This window comes from Gorilla gorilla, chromosome 8, assembly GCF_029281585.2.
Source record: "Gorilla gorilla gorilla isolate KB3781 chromosome 8, NHGRI_mGorGor1-v2.1_pri, whole genome shotgun sequence".
Taxonomy (NCBI): Eukaryota; Metazoa; Chordata; class Mammalia; order Primates; family Hominidae; genus Gorilla; species Gorilla gorilla.
Genome location: NC_073232.2, coordinates 93,009,417 through 93,025,087, shown reverse-complemented (window position 1 = coordinate 93,025,087; position 15,671 = coordinate 93,009,417). Strand labels below are relative to the sequence as shown.

At 41.3% G+C, this 15,671-nt stretch overlaps 1 protein-coding gene and 1 long non-coding RNA gene across 3 annotated transcripts in view; both read right to left on the bottom strand.

Annotated features, from left to right (window-relative positions):
- Positions 1–914: 914 nt before the first annotated feature.
- Positions 915–4,844, bottom strand: LOC115935992 (uncharacterized). The gene is made up of 3 exons (XR_004071559.3): positions 4,793–4,844; positions 2,662–2,736; positions 915–1,158 (listed from the first exon to the last, which is right to left on the bottom strand). It is a non-coding gene; the product is annotated as an uncharacterized lncRNA (long non-coding RNA).
- Positions 4,845–7,054: 2,210 nt separating this feature from the next.
- Positions 7,055–15,671, bottom strand: part of SH2D4B (SH2 domain containing 4B) — a 108,679-nt gene continuing 100,062 nt past the window's right edge. Inside the window, exon 7 of one of the 2 annotated variants that reach the window (XM_004049685.3) lies at positions 7,055–10,644. In XM_004049685.3, the coding sequence (XP_004049733.3) occupies positions 10,556–10,644 (89 nt within the window). In that variant the 3' untranslated portion in view covers positions 7,055–10,555. The remainder of the gene's footprint in view (positions 10,645–15,671) is intronic. The other variant, XM_055352464.2, reaches the window with a different exon arrangement.

Here is a 15,671-nt window from a genome sequence, read left to right as displayed (position 1 = left end):
AATCAATTGCATTTCTTGCACAGCTTCCATAGTTATGATGATTAAATGCCATAATCCTCACAAAGACATCACCCTATTCTCACTATCCAGTGCCCCACAGAAGAGGGCACTTAACCTTGGAAACATAGACACCCTACTTCCTTAAAATACACCAATGCAGAGGCCCACCCCATATCAATGGTATCACCATCTCTTGAGTCAGAACATTGTTGTTTGTTTGTTTGTTTGGATTATTCTAATGTGAGTATAACTGGAAACTGCTTTAGATCTTCCTGTTCACACCTGACATGTAATCCAGCAATGTACCGGCTACACAGACAAAGCAGACAACTGAGGATCTTTTACCTCTTTGCGAAATTGTTTTCTATCCTTCTGTTCTTGCAAAGTTTCAAATGCAGCAATATTGGACTCAGCCTGAAACCCCAACTATAGTTAAAGTTCACCTCTCCCTTCTAATTTGCCAGAAATCACCTTAGTAGTTTCATCTCATGCTCCAATTAGCCAGTTAGGAAATGACAACAGTCATTTTGAATGGCTATCCCCTACTTCTGCAGAAACCATAAAACAACTACATGGAGAAACTGGACAGCTTTCTGGTAGGTGAAACCCAAAGCCTACATGTTCTCCTAGCAGCAGAGCCCCAACTTCCAGCCTGGATGGACTCGGGCAGGGACCATGAACTACAGGTTCAGTTAAAGAACCACTAGGGAGGCCAAGACAAGAGAGCTCAGAGTGTGCTGACTTCAACTGTGTCCTTTTCTGAGGAATCTCACAAGTCTGTTGTTTACTTCGTCTTTAGAGACACCAAAAAGGAAAGAGTCTACTCACTCCATAGGGAGAGTGGGGGAAGCTGGAAGAAACGGAGTCAATCTTTAATTAGAGACTATTCAAATGATCACAGCTAGAACAGAAACGTACCAAAAATGAGTTCATTGCTAAAAATGAAACCAAATGGGATACAAAGAAATGCATCAAAAGCAACATATCAAAGGGTGTCATAAAGGATGAGGTAGCATGTCATCCCAGGGTTCAGTGACCACTGCCGTATCTGTCTCCCCAGGTATGGAGGGAAAGGTGAGGGACACCTCGTGGTGGGGTCACGTAGACTCCACAGCAAAGTTTAAATGCTGGAGGTTTGGTGTGAGCTATGGCTTCTGCCTTCAAAGCAAGAGAAAGAGGCACATTAACTGATGTTCTGAGGAGACCTGGAAAGGTGATTGTGGTGGATGAAACAGGAGAATAGGCAGAGACACAACCTCTGAGTATCTGAGAGGACTCAAGTTTGGCAAGACAAGTTGGGACGCTGTGTTATTACGATATGATAAGAAATATGTATTTGGTCTCTGCCCCCAGTTCCTGAGACAGTGCTCCTAAACCTTTGTAGACAGTGATGCTAGGAGAATCTTTTCTCTAATATTTGGTATCTGATGAGGGTTCCTGACACAGAGCTCCAAAGACCTTTGTAATTTCCTGGATGATAGGAGTACCTTTTGTTCTAACTCTTGGTGGGTTCCTGGCCTCAGCATGGGGGCTGGTTGCCAGCAGAACCCACCATGTGATTAGAGGGTTGGAAATTTCAGTCCAACCTCTCAACCTCTGGGGAGGGAGAGGGGTTAAATATTGAGTTGATCACCAACGGCCAATGATGTAATCAATTCATGCCTATGTAATGAAGCCTCCATAAAAATCCAAAAGGACAAGGTTCAAAGAGCTCCTGGAGTGATTAACACATGGAGGTACCTGGAGGGTGGAGCACCCAGAGAGGGCAGGGAATCTCCATGCCCCTTCCCACATATCTTACTCTGTGCATCTCTTCCATTTGGCTGTTCATCAAGTACTTTATGATAAACTAGTAAGGAAGCGTTTCCCTGAGGTCTATGAGCTCAACCCAAGGAGAGCATCATAGAAACCCTGACTTATAGCTGGTTGGTCTGAAGTACAGGCAACAACCTGGGGTCTTGTGACTGGCATCTCTGCAGTGGAGGCAGTATTGTGGGGCTGAGCCCTTAACCTGCAGAGTCTGACTCTAATTCCAGGCAGTGTCAGAATTGAATCAAATTATAGGATATCCAGCTGGTGTCTGCTGGAGAATTGGTTGTTGGTGGGGAAAAATATCCCACACCTTTTGTTGATCAGAGGTCAAGCGTTCAGTGCTATGTGTTCTATGTGAGTAGGAACAACTGGGGTTTTTTGCATTTCTTACAGAATCACCATAGGACTAAGCTCGCCGCCCCCTGCCCCCCACCCGCCAACAAGATGCACTGTTTTTCCTTCTCTGCTGACATGTATAGATTACGCCAAGAGTTCCTAACCCTATGGCCTTAGGCTGCTTCAGCCAATGAGAGCCCAGCAGAGATCAGAAGGAGGGAAGAGGGTGAGGTTTGGGTACTTACTTATTTATTGCCTGGCTGCCTCACTGCAAGGTTGGCTCAGGCTGGCTTTGTCCCTGGACACAGTCCCACCCTGCCCTTCCAAAATGGCCAACTCTGTGTGCGTCTCTCTTCTCATCTAAAGTGTTCCCTCCTTTGTTGTTATGGGCCAGGTGGGTAAAGGCTGGGGTGCTACTAAGCCCTGAGTCACTAGGTTTCCCACTGTGACTGTCCTGTACCCCACCTTTCTAAATGAACCCTCCTTAAGCAACCCTTTTTTTAGGCCCCCCACCTTTCCTACCAGGGCTGTAACTAGTACAGACACCAGCAGTTCCTGGATCTTCTTTTCCCAGCCATCCTCAGGGGTCTGTGGAAAAAGACAAATTACTATTCAGTGGAACTGAAGAATGATTCCACCTGAAGAAAAGAAACAGTGACAAGAGAAGAAGCTTGCAAAGGTCTATGAAATGTGTCTCTAACTTCTCCTCTTTGAGTCACCATTGTACTTTTGAGTACAATTCGTTAAAAATTAATGTTCACGGGCTTTTTAAATTGTTTGGAGTAATGGTATCTCCTTTAGACCAATAATTGAATTGCTTAATTGAGAACATAAATCTCCATTGTGAATACTGACATTTTCTCTTTAACAGCTGTGTGCGTTCTATCCACTAGCCTGGGCCTCATTGTTTCTATATATGTGTCAGGTAAATGCTTTTAACACACAGCATTCCTCCCTCGGTAGGTACTAAGTAATAAAGGTTAAGTTGTTCTGAAAATGATTTTACATTTCTGTTTTAGCTATGAGTTAGTATCTGCTTATAAAATTAAGAATGATTCTAACCAGAACATCATTAATTAGTTTTCCAATGGCCCATTTGCTCAGGGATTCCATGCCTCTTGAACAAATTGCTCAGTTGTTCACAGAAAATGATATTCTGTTAGGTAGACTCAGGGAGGTGTCTGATTAATTCCTGAAATAGTGTGCTAGAGTAAAACTCTCGGCTATTAGCTCACAGATTTTTTTAAATGAATTTAGTTATATATTAGAATACTAATTTTTTAAATTGTGGTATAATATTTTGGTTATTCTGTTTATTTTCTTTGCCATAAGTTTTTCCAACTTTCCATAAATTAGAAACTAGAAATAAGGGAAGAGGCATAATTATCCCAAATAATTTTCTGTGGTTCCATTCAATAACCAGCTACCAGCTGAAATATGAAGCTGGGTCGGGCACAGTGGCTCACACCTGTAATCCTAGCACTTTGGGAGGCCGAGGCAAGCAGATTGCTTGAGCTCGCTCAAGAGTTCGACCCCAGCCTGGCAAACATGGTGAAACCCATCTCTACAAAAAACACAAAAATTAGCTGGTTGTGGTGGTGCACACCTATAGTCTAAACTACTCAGGAGGCTGAGGTGGAAGGATCACTTAAGCCCGGGAGGTCGAGGCTGCAGTGAGCTGAGATCACGCCACTGCACTCAGCCTGGGTAACAGAGCTAGAACCTGTCTCAAATAAAAATAAAAATACATATTTTTTAAAAATATAAAAATATTTAAATTTTTTAAAAAGAAAAAAAGAAATACCAGGCTGAAAAGCACACATGTGCCCAACATAAGTGGTTGGGTTCCCCCGCCTTATCAAATTGCCCAGCAGCTGCCCAAGAAAAAAAGAATTGTTAATGACAGAATGAAAAGAAATAATTGCAACCAATCTGAATAAGCCAAATATAAAAATCCATGAAGATGTAAGAATAAGCGGGAAATTAACCAGAGGCTTGTGAGCATAAGGACATAAAAGGTAGTTAACAACATACAATACTGATTAAAAGAGTCAGGAAAAGGCAGATGAGGAACAAACCAAGTTACGGAGGGTCTAGGCTAAATTTTTGCCAATAACCGAGTTATTAGTACAAATTGCTGTTGCCCCATAGGTTGCAGAAGTGTCCAAAACCCTTGGCTCACGGCTGAGAATCTGGACAGAATGGCTCCCGTAGGAAGAATTTGGTTGTGCAAATGTTTAGTTTCTGCAATCAGGCATGGGTATAGTGTATAGAAAGCCCATTTCAGGCCAGGCGTGGTGGCTCACACCTGTAATCCCAGCACTTTGGGAGGCCAAGGTGAGTGGATCACTTCAGGCCAGGAGTTCGAGACTAGCCTGTCGACCATGGTGAAATCCCATCACTACTAAAAAATACAAAAAATTAGCCAGGTGTGGTGGCAGGCGCCTGTAATCCCAGCTACTCAGGAGACTGAGGCAGGAGAATCGCTTGAACCTAGGAGGCAGAGGTTGCAGTGACCCAAGGTCGCAACCACTGCACTCCAGCCTGGGCAACAGAGCGACACTCCATCTCCAAAAAAAAAAAAAAAGAAAGAAAAAAAAAACCCATTTCAGGCCTACATTCATACACACACACATAGACACACAGTTTCATGACTCCAGATCTTTACTGATGCCACTTGTTTCTTCTTCCTGGAAGCGTCTTCCCTTCTTCCTTTGCCATTTAAATTCAGATTCATACTGATGACCCCCAAGAATTACTCTTCCTTCTATACTCTATTGTCTCCTCCTACCTGGGGGTGGGGAAGCAGGAGGAGATGTCCACAAATAGCAGAGGCCTGTTGGCAAATGGGTCATAGGTCCACTATGAAAAAGCTCTGCTAGCATCCTCATTCTACAGGGGATGAGTGCTCCCCCAGCCTCCTCCTCCTCAGCTTCTCTCTAGGGGGTACCTATGACTGAGCGACCTCTGACACTCGGCGCCTCCAGGGTAAGAAAGTTCCCTTCAGAAGAGCAGCTGACACAGCCATTATTGAGTATGTCTCTGCCTCTATCACCTCACACCACTTCACACAGTCTCCTGGGATGAGCCCATAAGCCCAGCAAGACCATGAGCTCATCTTGAGATGAGGATATAAATGGACAGAAGACTCCACTCACGGAAGGGCTTTCACAGCTGCTATTCAGCATGGTCAGCCAAGAGAAGGCATGGAGTCTTACTGAGTGTCTATTACAGACAGCACGCTTCACAGATAATGTCTTCTTAAAGCCTATCAGCTAAAGCCTATTAGCAATACACACACAGCCAAAGTTGAGGTTATTAGCTTGTTGCAGCAAGAGAGCACATATACAAGAGGAATCATGGAACGCAAAAAGGTAAAAGTTAGGAAAGCGTACTCACTAAGACTGGGGAGCTGGAGTTAAAGGTTCTTGGCAGGGATTGGTCAGAATCTGGAAACTAGGGAGTTGCTAGAACAGTCAGTAATTTTATCTACAGAACGCAAAAGTTATGAGATGTATACCCATGTTCATAGCCACATTATTCATAATAGCCAAAAGGTAGAACCAATCCAAGTGTCCATTGACAGTTGAATGGATAAATAAAATGTGATATATACATACTATGGAATATTATTCAGCCTTAAAAAGGAAATTCTGACACATGCTACACATGGATGAACCTTGAAGACATTATGCTAAGTGAAATAAACCAGACACAAAAAAGACAAATTCTGTATTATTCCTCTTATGTGAGGTACCTAGAATAGTCAAACTCATAAAGACAGAAAGTAGAATGGTGATTGCCAGGAGTTTGGAGGAGGGGAGAATGGGGAGTTATGTTTAATGGGTACAGAGTTTCATTTTTGTAAGATGAAAAGTTTTCTGTGGATGGATGGTGGTGGCAGTTGCATAACAATGTGAATGGACTCAGTGCCACTGAACCGTATACTTAAAAATGGTTAAAATGGTGAATTTTATGTTATGTATATTTTACCACAATTTTTTTAAAAAGTCACGTGGAATGACTGTTAGATCAGTTTGTCTGATGTCCTCTCTAAAAAATACGGGTCTGCATGTGCTGATTAGAAGAGTTTGAGTTTAGACACTTTCTCCTGTATGTTGTGGCTTGGCTGGGTTTAACTGTTTTGCAAGTCACAGAGCAGATTTGCAAGATGTGATTTCTGTTTTAATTCTCAGTTCGCCCATCTCAGACTAGCTGTCAGCAGAGCTGTTTTTTACTTTCTCAATCTCATTTAGTTGTTTGCTTGTTTGTTTATTTGTCTTAACAACTGAAAGCAGTACTAGATTCAAGATTCCAAACCCAAAGCTGCCAGAATTCTCACCGCGGACTTTTCTATCATAGGGGTCCCCCAAAAGTTAAAGTGGGTCTTTGAAATGGGCACAATCTGTCTGTTCCTAATACGTAACAGATGTAATTCCTTATCAACTATTCCAGGAACCCTAAAGTACTCAGATAAATATGGCATCACCTGATTTCCAGGACCTCACAGACTGAAAGGCAAAACATACATAGTTATGTGTAGGAAATATAATAAATCTAGAAGGTAAATGATCATATGCCCATGTTAAATATCTACATAATTATGATACTACTAACTTACATTTGGTTAGAATCCTTTCACAAGGAAGAGAATCTTTTTCTAGAGATGAGATGAGATTCAAAATTAAAATGGAACACTACTAGAAAATTTAATACATTCACTTAGATTTCTCTGAAGCATAAACGATGGTGTTAAAAGAGTAGATTTAGATAAAGCAGAGAAAGAAAGCAAAATAATTCCTAACAGATGCGTCATAATTTTTTCTGTAAAGGGCCAGAGAGTAAATATTTAAGGCCTTACAGGCCATATGCGGCCAAAGACAATATGTAAACAAATAAGTATGGCTGAATCCCAATAAAACTTTATTTATGAAGCTGAAATTTGAATTTAATGTAATTTTCACAGGTCATAAAATATTCTTCTTCTTAATTTTTTCCAACCATTTAAAAATGTAAAAACCATTTTTATCTCTCAGGCTGTAGAAACACGAGCAGCAGGCTGAATTTGGCCTGCGGCTATAATTTGCCAACCCCTGCTTTCAAGGCTGGCTTCTCCAAGTGTAACCCATAGTCTGGCAGCATCAGCAACACCCAGGAGCTTGTCAGAAATACAGAACCTCATGCCCAATCCCAGATCCGCTGAAGGAGAACCTGCATTTTTAACAACCATCATGTGTTTGTTTACGCAGTTTAAGGTCCACTCAGACTGATACGTGACTGTGGTCAATCCCTGTGCTTCCCAAGGAAGTGACCTTGGGAATGTTCTGAACCTCTCTGTGCCTCAGTTTCCCCATGTACAAGATAAAGATGATAGCATTTTCTCCCTTAAGCATGGCTGTGAGAGTTCACACATGAATGCGCATGCACACACACACACACACGGCTTAAAACAGTATTTGTCATTACTCTAACAAAATCTTCTGTTATTTTCACAGCCACCCTCTGAAATAGGCAATGTTCACCTAATTTGACATAAGAAACTGTAGTCCAAAGAATACAGAAATTCATCTAGGATCGCAATTTAGTCCTGAGAATAATGATCAAAGGGACAAAAGGGGGACAAACGCCCCAGGCTCCCAGGTCTTCAAGCTCATGTTCCCCTCCCGGGGAACACTCTCCATAACCTCTCAGCTCATGCCCCTTAGATGGTCCCTAAAAATACTTCTGCCACACAAGGATCTCCCCAAATCTGTACTCCAAGTTATCCTTTCATTCCTTGAAATTTATTTTCCATTAAGTTGCATAGTGTTTTTTTTTACAACCTCTCTTTCTAGTTATAGATTGTAAATTTTTCCTTTCCTGAGTCTTGGAGCTGACCAACTGTTTTTTATTATATTTGTAGGGCTCAGGGAAAAAAAAGGCACCTCCTTTATTTGAGAATCCTGACATTTATTAGCATAATAAAACTCTCAAGATGAAATTGCAGTTTTCCAGACAGTAATTTCATTTGCAGGACAACTTACAAGGGATTTATTTTAAAGCCAGGTAAAAAGGTAAAACCTAAAATATATGAGACATGCAGAAATTGCAGGCCCCAAATAAAATGAAATAAATGTGTTAGGGATGGAAAACCCAGCTGCTGTCTCTCACATATTAATTAGGGGTGACAGGAACAACAGCCCAGGGATTCAGGATCTCAACCCATCTCGGTCTGCTTTCAAAGCTGCTGGTAGTTCTTGGAACAGAAGTTTCCTCCAACACCTTGAAAATCATCACATCATATCCCCTGATACATCATGGGCTAAGCACTAAGTTGTTATTGTTATTGTGGTTGTTGTTAGAAATACATTTTTCATTTGGACAAAGCTTTCATGTTTATCATTTAACTAACCCACAAAAAAAACCTAGTGACGGCCACACAGAAAATTCCCTTTTCAGTCATACTGAGGTTTAATGAAGTTAAATGACTTGGACAAAGTCACATAGTTGCTAAATCAGAGAGCCAAAACTAAAACATCGTTCCTCTGAGTCCATAGAAATAAGGCAATTTTAATGATAATTTTAATGATAATCAATGAAGGCACATTACAGTTCAGAAAGCAGGTTCCTTCCATCATTTCACTTTATGCATGTAGTGAGACAGGCAGACCGGGGGAAGCCATGGAGCTGAGTTGCAAAATTGATATTATTGAACACTTCTGTATGATGGGTTCTTATCCTGGATTCCCCAAAAGACAGAGCCTGTGGCAAAAGCTTATGAGCTGCTACTTCATTCAGAAGTGCCATCCCAGAGCAACAGGAGAGAGCAGAGCAAGGCAGAGAAGAATTAAAAACGGGGGCAGCAGGGTGTCATACTGATCCGGCCACCACTTGGTTTCATCATGACTGGCTGCTCGATCTTGCAGGACTGTCTTCTAAAAGACCATACAAACAGATGCCTCTCAGAATAGTTCCTCCAGGAGGAAGAAGGAGGAAAAAGCCATCTACCAGCCTATGACTCCCATTCATCCCAGATTCACCACATGGGGCATTCACTTCCCATCTCTTCTGTCTTATGCCTCTGCAGCAACGGGAGATGGGGCATGTGGCAAGCTACCATTGGCTTATGCTCACATGACACTGATCAACATACGGAGGAAGAGCAGAACCCATGCAAAACTGGTTATAGTGCTGGTGGCTTGTGGTAGAGAAGTGACCAAGAATCTAAGGAATAGGTGAGGCAAGAGAAGAAGTGGGGCATAGATGTTTGATACAGCCATCAGGTAAAGTAAATCGTTCCCTAACATTCCTAGAATCCATTCATTCTTTTCCTCTCACCAAACACAATGCTGCAAGCATTATAATGCTAGTAAGTTCCAGGGTGAGGATATGAACCCAAGTCTTCTTGACTGTAAAGACTGTAATCTTCTCTTCATCATATACTACCTCTGTGTATATGGCCATAACTGTGGAACACAAGTATGCACCAACAGATACCATCACTGAGAGTTATCGAGGAGTTATTGGGTGAGTCTTCTTGTTAATATAAGCAACATACTGAGATTAAGTTGACAAGGGAATTAAAAGGACAATGAGGACAGAGCTAATCATTGGAGTAGCCTGCATAGAGAGGGCCACATCCCAGAGAGCAGAGGCCTCATCAGATTTCTAAAAACCATTCTTGCATTTATAACTCACCCCAGGTCTTGAAGACATCTGTAGGATTACATAAAACCATTGCAAAACCAGGGCCAAAATATGATTCAAAGATAGAGGCGAGTGGCAAAAGAAAAGGTTACATAAGGAAGGCAGGACAGTGTCAATCAGCTGCCCTGGAAACTGGGGCTCACCTTAGATAATTCCAATGATAATATCAATGAGGGTAATAATGGAGATCATGAAAGATGCAGCATTTATGTCCTCCATAGAAATCCTTCATAATCTTCTATTATTGCCATGATTTTATAGAGCGGCGAGTAGGAAATAATTTACAAGAAACCACTGCTAATTTGTGTTGGAAAACTTTTAGAAGACATGCATTCATTCAACAAACATTTACTGAATGTCTACCATATGTTAAATTCAGGGTTCGGCACTGGAATTATTTTGGATTATTAAAACATGGTCCACACATTGTAAGAGCTCAGTTTATGGAAGCCATGACAAACAGGCTTTGTCTTCTAAGGTCATAGCTAAAATCTTCATGAAAGAGTTGCATGAGCTATTAGCAATTTCTGTCCTGATCGCTGGGATGAGACCAGTAGCCCTATGCCATAGATGTCATATCCCTTGAGACATATTAATCTACTTTTTCCTTTGGATAGTGGTGGATCTTCCAGAAGGCCATAGGATTTGAGATGAGAAGTTCTTAAGCTGAGTTCAAAAACAGGATGCCAAAATCAATCCAATTGATAAGGAAAAAAACTATTCAAACAACAGATGGTAGTCTGGTGGGCTGTCCCTCTGTCCGCAGGGTTCCTGAAGTAACTCTCCTCCTGAAACAGTGATAATTTCCTCCTAAAAGAGAAAAAAAGGAAAATCCACTTATAATCAAGATAGGGAAATACACATCTATGAGAGAGAGAGAGAGTGGTTCAAGACAGAGAAACTAAGAATATGCATTTGTCTCCTCTCATTCAGATTTCTAGAAATGACAGGAAAAAAGAGCTGCCTTTAAAAAGAAATAAATTCATAAAAAGTACTGGAAAAAAAAAAAACTTTGTCATCGACAAAGTGAAACATATTCAAGAATCCCTGAAAAACAAAAGACTTGCAGGAGGGGCTTGTCAGAGGAGTCAATGTGGGACACCGGTTACAGCAAGCCAAGGAAGAGTTGAGGGACTCCAGTAGGTGTTTGCCTCAAGCAGGTCAGGGAATGAGGAGATGCACACAGTTCCTTGGAAGCTCCAAGGGACCCAAAAAGTTCAGACAGTCCCATGCCCAAAAGATGAGCCACTCACGGTCAACTCCAACCCCTACAGCATGAAGACACTGGATTTGGGAAACAAAACTGTATCCACTCATGATAGACAGAAAATTTAAAGTTGGAAGATCGCTTCATAGCCTAAAATTTATAGGCATTTAAGCAAAATTATAACCATAAAAGAAAGAGGCTGAACTCAACAATAGAAATGATTTCCAGGAAAATATCAAGTCTATAAAGCAAACAGAAGAGGCTTTAAGAGATGTGCATTAATCTCTCCTCAGCGGAATAAGAAATAAGTCATCCATGAAACGAGAATGGGCATTATTAAAAAAAAAAAAAAAAAGAACCACTTAAAGAACCTGGAAACCAAAAGCATGACCATTTAAATTAAAAGGAAAAAATTTCAGTAGAAGAACTGAAAAGCAGAATGCTCATAACTAAAGAGCAATTCAGCAGCTGAAAGAAATGTCACATCAAAAAGAAAGACACATCCTAATAGAAAAATGGACAAAGAATACGAAAGGATGATTCACAGAAGAAATCCAAGTGGCCGTGAAACGTGTGAAAAGATCCTCAGCATCAGTGGTAATCAGACAAATGCAAACTAAACCACAGTAGATTGTCTGCCCATCTGATGGAGAAAAATGAAATGATTGATAGGCCCCAGTGTTGGCAGCAGTGCAGGGAAACAGCCTCATATAGTTTTGGCAGGAGACTGAACTGGTGCCATATTTTTGGAGGGCAATCTGGCAGATCTTTTCTAATTAAAATGTGCATACTCTTCTCTCCAGCAATTCCAGTTCCAGGACCCATCCTAGAGAAATACTGCACATGTATCCATAGTGACACACAGGGAAGTCTCTACTGCGCTGTTCAAGATCATGAAAAATCGGAAGCCAGAAAAGTGGCCATCAAAAGGAGAATGGGTAATTAAACTGTAATATGCATCCATACCATGGAATTCCACATGGCATTTACAAGGTTTGGTATACGGATTAACATAGCAAGAGTTCATAGATATATCTGAATGACAGCCAGCATGTCCTGAAATTTGTAAGTGTCAGGTATATTGTTTCAGCACTTCACACAGTGATGTTTCATTAAAACCTTACAGTGACCTGAAGAGTTGAGTGCTACTATTAAACCCACTTTACTAAGGTGGAAACTAAGGTGCAAAAGCTAAATAGTCGTCCAAAGTCAAATACATAAGTTAGAATTTAAAACTCAGCAGCCTCATTCTAGGGACCATGCTTTTTAAAACTGCATTCAATTATTTAGTGAGCATGTTAAAAAATCAAGTCACTCATTTATATGTAAGGAAATATGCAACTTGGGCTGGGTGTGGTGGTGCATGCCTGTAGTCCCAGCTACTAGGGACGCTGAGGTGGGAGGATCACTTGAGCCCAGGATCTTGAGGTTACAGTGAGCTATGATCACACCACTGCACTCCAGCCTAAGCAACAGAGTAAGACCTTGTCTCAAAAAAGACTGCCCAACTTATGTGGAAAATAACAAAACAATATATTTCCTTACATACATAAGTTTTTATGTTACTGCTCAGGAGATACTTAGATAAGATACATGGCAAATTGATAATCAAAGTAGAGGACAGAAATAGAGACTTGAAATGAATGAGGCTTTCACTTTGTATTGTATTTGATTTTTCTTAGAATGTAATCATGAACTAATTGTGTAATTAAAATTTTAATTGATAGAAGTTGGCCACCAGATCTCCACATTGGCATAAATGATATCTCTCCTTAGTGTTAGAAATGAAACTGTGAGTCTCAAAGGTTTTGATTTGGAAGAGAATAAAGATCTTCAGAGATCTCTGGTCTAGCCTTTCTCTGGAATCTGTCCTGAGTGAGGAGCATTTATCCTTTGCTTGAAACACTTCCAGGGACAAGGAGCTCATCATTGCTAAAGCAGCTTCTATTATACAGGAAAAGCAAACAATATGGTTTAGTGGAAAAAGTACATTCTTTAGAGGCAAACAGCCTGAGGCTTAACTCTTGGTCCTAACCATGAAAACTTAGCCCTGGTTTCCTAATCTGTGGAATGGGGTTAAGATGCCTCCCTCAGGCATCTGCCATTGCTGGGCTTGAGTAGGTAAACAAAGTGGATGGGGAAGCTCGAACTGGGTGGAGCCCACTGCAGCTCAGCAAGGCCTGCTGCCTCTATAGACTCCACCTCTGTGAGCAGGGCATAGCTGAACAAACGGCAGCAGAAACTTCTGCACTTAAACGTCCCTGTCTGACAGCTCTGAAGAGAGCAGTGGTTCTCCCAGCATGGTGTTTGAGCTCTGAGAACAGACAGACTGCCTCCTCAAGTGGATATCTGACCCCTGTGTAGCCTAACTGGAAGACACCTCCCAGTAGGGGCTGACTGACACCTCATACAGGCAGGTGCCCCTCTGGGATGAAACTTCGAGAGGAAGGATCAGGCAGCAATATTTGCCATTCTGCAGCCTCTGCTGGTGATACCCAGGCAAAGAGGGTCTGGAGTGGACCTCCAGCAAACTCCAACAGACCTGCAGCTGAGGGACCTGACGGTTAGAAGGAAAACTAACAAACAGAAAGGAATAGCATCAACATCAACAAAAAGGACATCCACACCAAAACCCCATCTGTAGGTCACCAATATCGCAACCAAAGGTAGATAAAACCACAAAGATGGGGAGAAACCAGAGCAGAAAAGCTGAAAATTCTAAAAACCGGAGCGCCTCTTCTCCTCTAAAGGATCGCAGCTCCTCAGCAGCAACAGAACAAAGCTGGAGGAAGAATGACTTTGACGAGTTGACAGAAGTAGGCTTCAGAAGGTCAGTAATAATAAATTTCCCCGAGCTAAAGGAGGATGTTTGAACCCATCGCAAGGAAGCTAAAAACCTTGAAAAAAGATTAGACGAATGGCTAATTAGAATAAACAGTGTAGAGAAAACCTTAAATGACCTGATGGAGCTGAAACTCATGGCGTGAGAACTGTGTGACGCATGCACAAGCTTCAATAGCCAATTCGATCAAGTGGAAGAAAGGGTATCAGTGATTGAAGATCAAATTAATGAAATAAAGCGAGAAGAGAAATTTAGAGAAAAAAGAGTAAAAAGAAACAAACAAAGCCTCCAAGAAATATGGGATTATGTGAGAAGACCAAATCTACGTCTGATTGGTGTGCCTGAAAGTGACGAGGAGAATGGAACCAAGTTGGAAAACACTCTTCAGGATATTATCCAGGAGAACTTCCCCAACCTAGCAAGGCAGGCCAACATTCAAATTCAAGAAATACAGAGAACACCACAAAGATACTCCATGTGAAGAGCAACCCCAAGACACATAATTGTCAGATTCACCAAGGTTCAAATGAAGGAAAAAATGTTAAGGGCAGCGGGAGAGAAAGGTCGGGTTAACCTCAAAGGGAAGCCCATCAGACTAACAGCTGATCTCTAGGCAGAAACTCTATAAGCCAGAAGAGAGTGGGGGCCAATATTCAACATTCTTAAACAAAAGAATTTTCAACCCAGAATTGCATATCCAGCCAAACTAAGCTTCATAAGTGAAGGAGAAATAAAATACTTTACACACAAGCAAACGCTGAGAGATTTTGTCACCACCAGGCCTGCCCTAAAAGAGCTCCTGAAGGAAGCACTAAACATGGAAAGGAACAACCAGTACCGACCACTGCAAAAACATCCCTAATTATAAAGACCATCGATGCTAGGAAGAAACTGCATCAACTAACAGGCAAAATAACCAAATAACCAGCAAACATCATAATGACAGGATCAAATTCACACATAACAATATTAACCTTAAATGTAAATGGACTAAATGCCCCAATTAAAAGACACAGACTGGCAAATTGGATAAAGATCAAGACCCATCAGTGTGCTGTATTCAGGAGACCCATCTCACATGCAGAGACACACATAGGCTCAAAATAAAGAGATGGAGGACGATCTACTAAGCAAATGGAAAGCAAAAAAAAGCAGGGGTTGCAATCCTAGTCTCTGATAAAACAGACTTTAAACCAACAAAGATCAAAAGAGACAAAGAAGGCCATTACATAATGGTAAAGGGATCAATTCAACAAGAAGAGCTAACTATCCTAAATTTATATGCACCCAATACAGGAGCACCCAGAGAAAGCAAGTCCTTAGAGACCTACAAAGAGACTTAGACTCCCACACAATAATAATGGGAGACTTTAACACCCCCTGTCAATATTAGACAGATCAATGAGACAGAAGGTTAATAAGGATATCCAGGACTTGAACTCAGCTCTGCACCAAGCAGGCCTAATAGACATCTACAGAACTCTCCACCCCAAATCAACAGAATATACATTCTTCTCAGCACCACATCGCACTTATTCCAAAATTGACCACATAGTTGGAAGTAAAGCGCTCCTCAGCAAATGTAAAAGAACAGAAATCACAAGAAACTGTCTCTCAGACCACAGTGCAATCAAATTAGAACTCAAGACTAAGAAACTCACTCAAAACTGCACAACTACATGGAAACTGAACAACCTGCTCCTGAATGACTACTGGGTACATAATGAAAAGAAGGCAGAAATAAAGTTGTTCTTTGAAACCAATGAGAACAAAGACACAACGTACCAG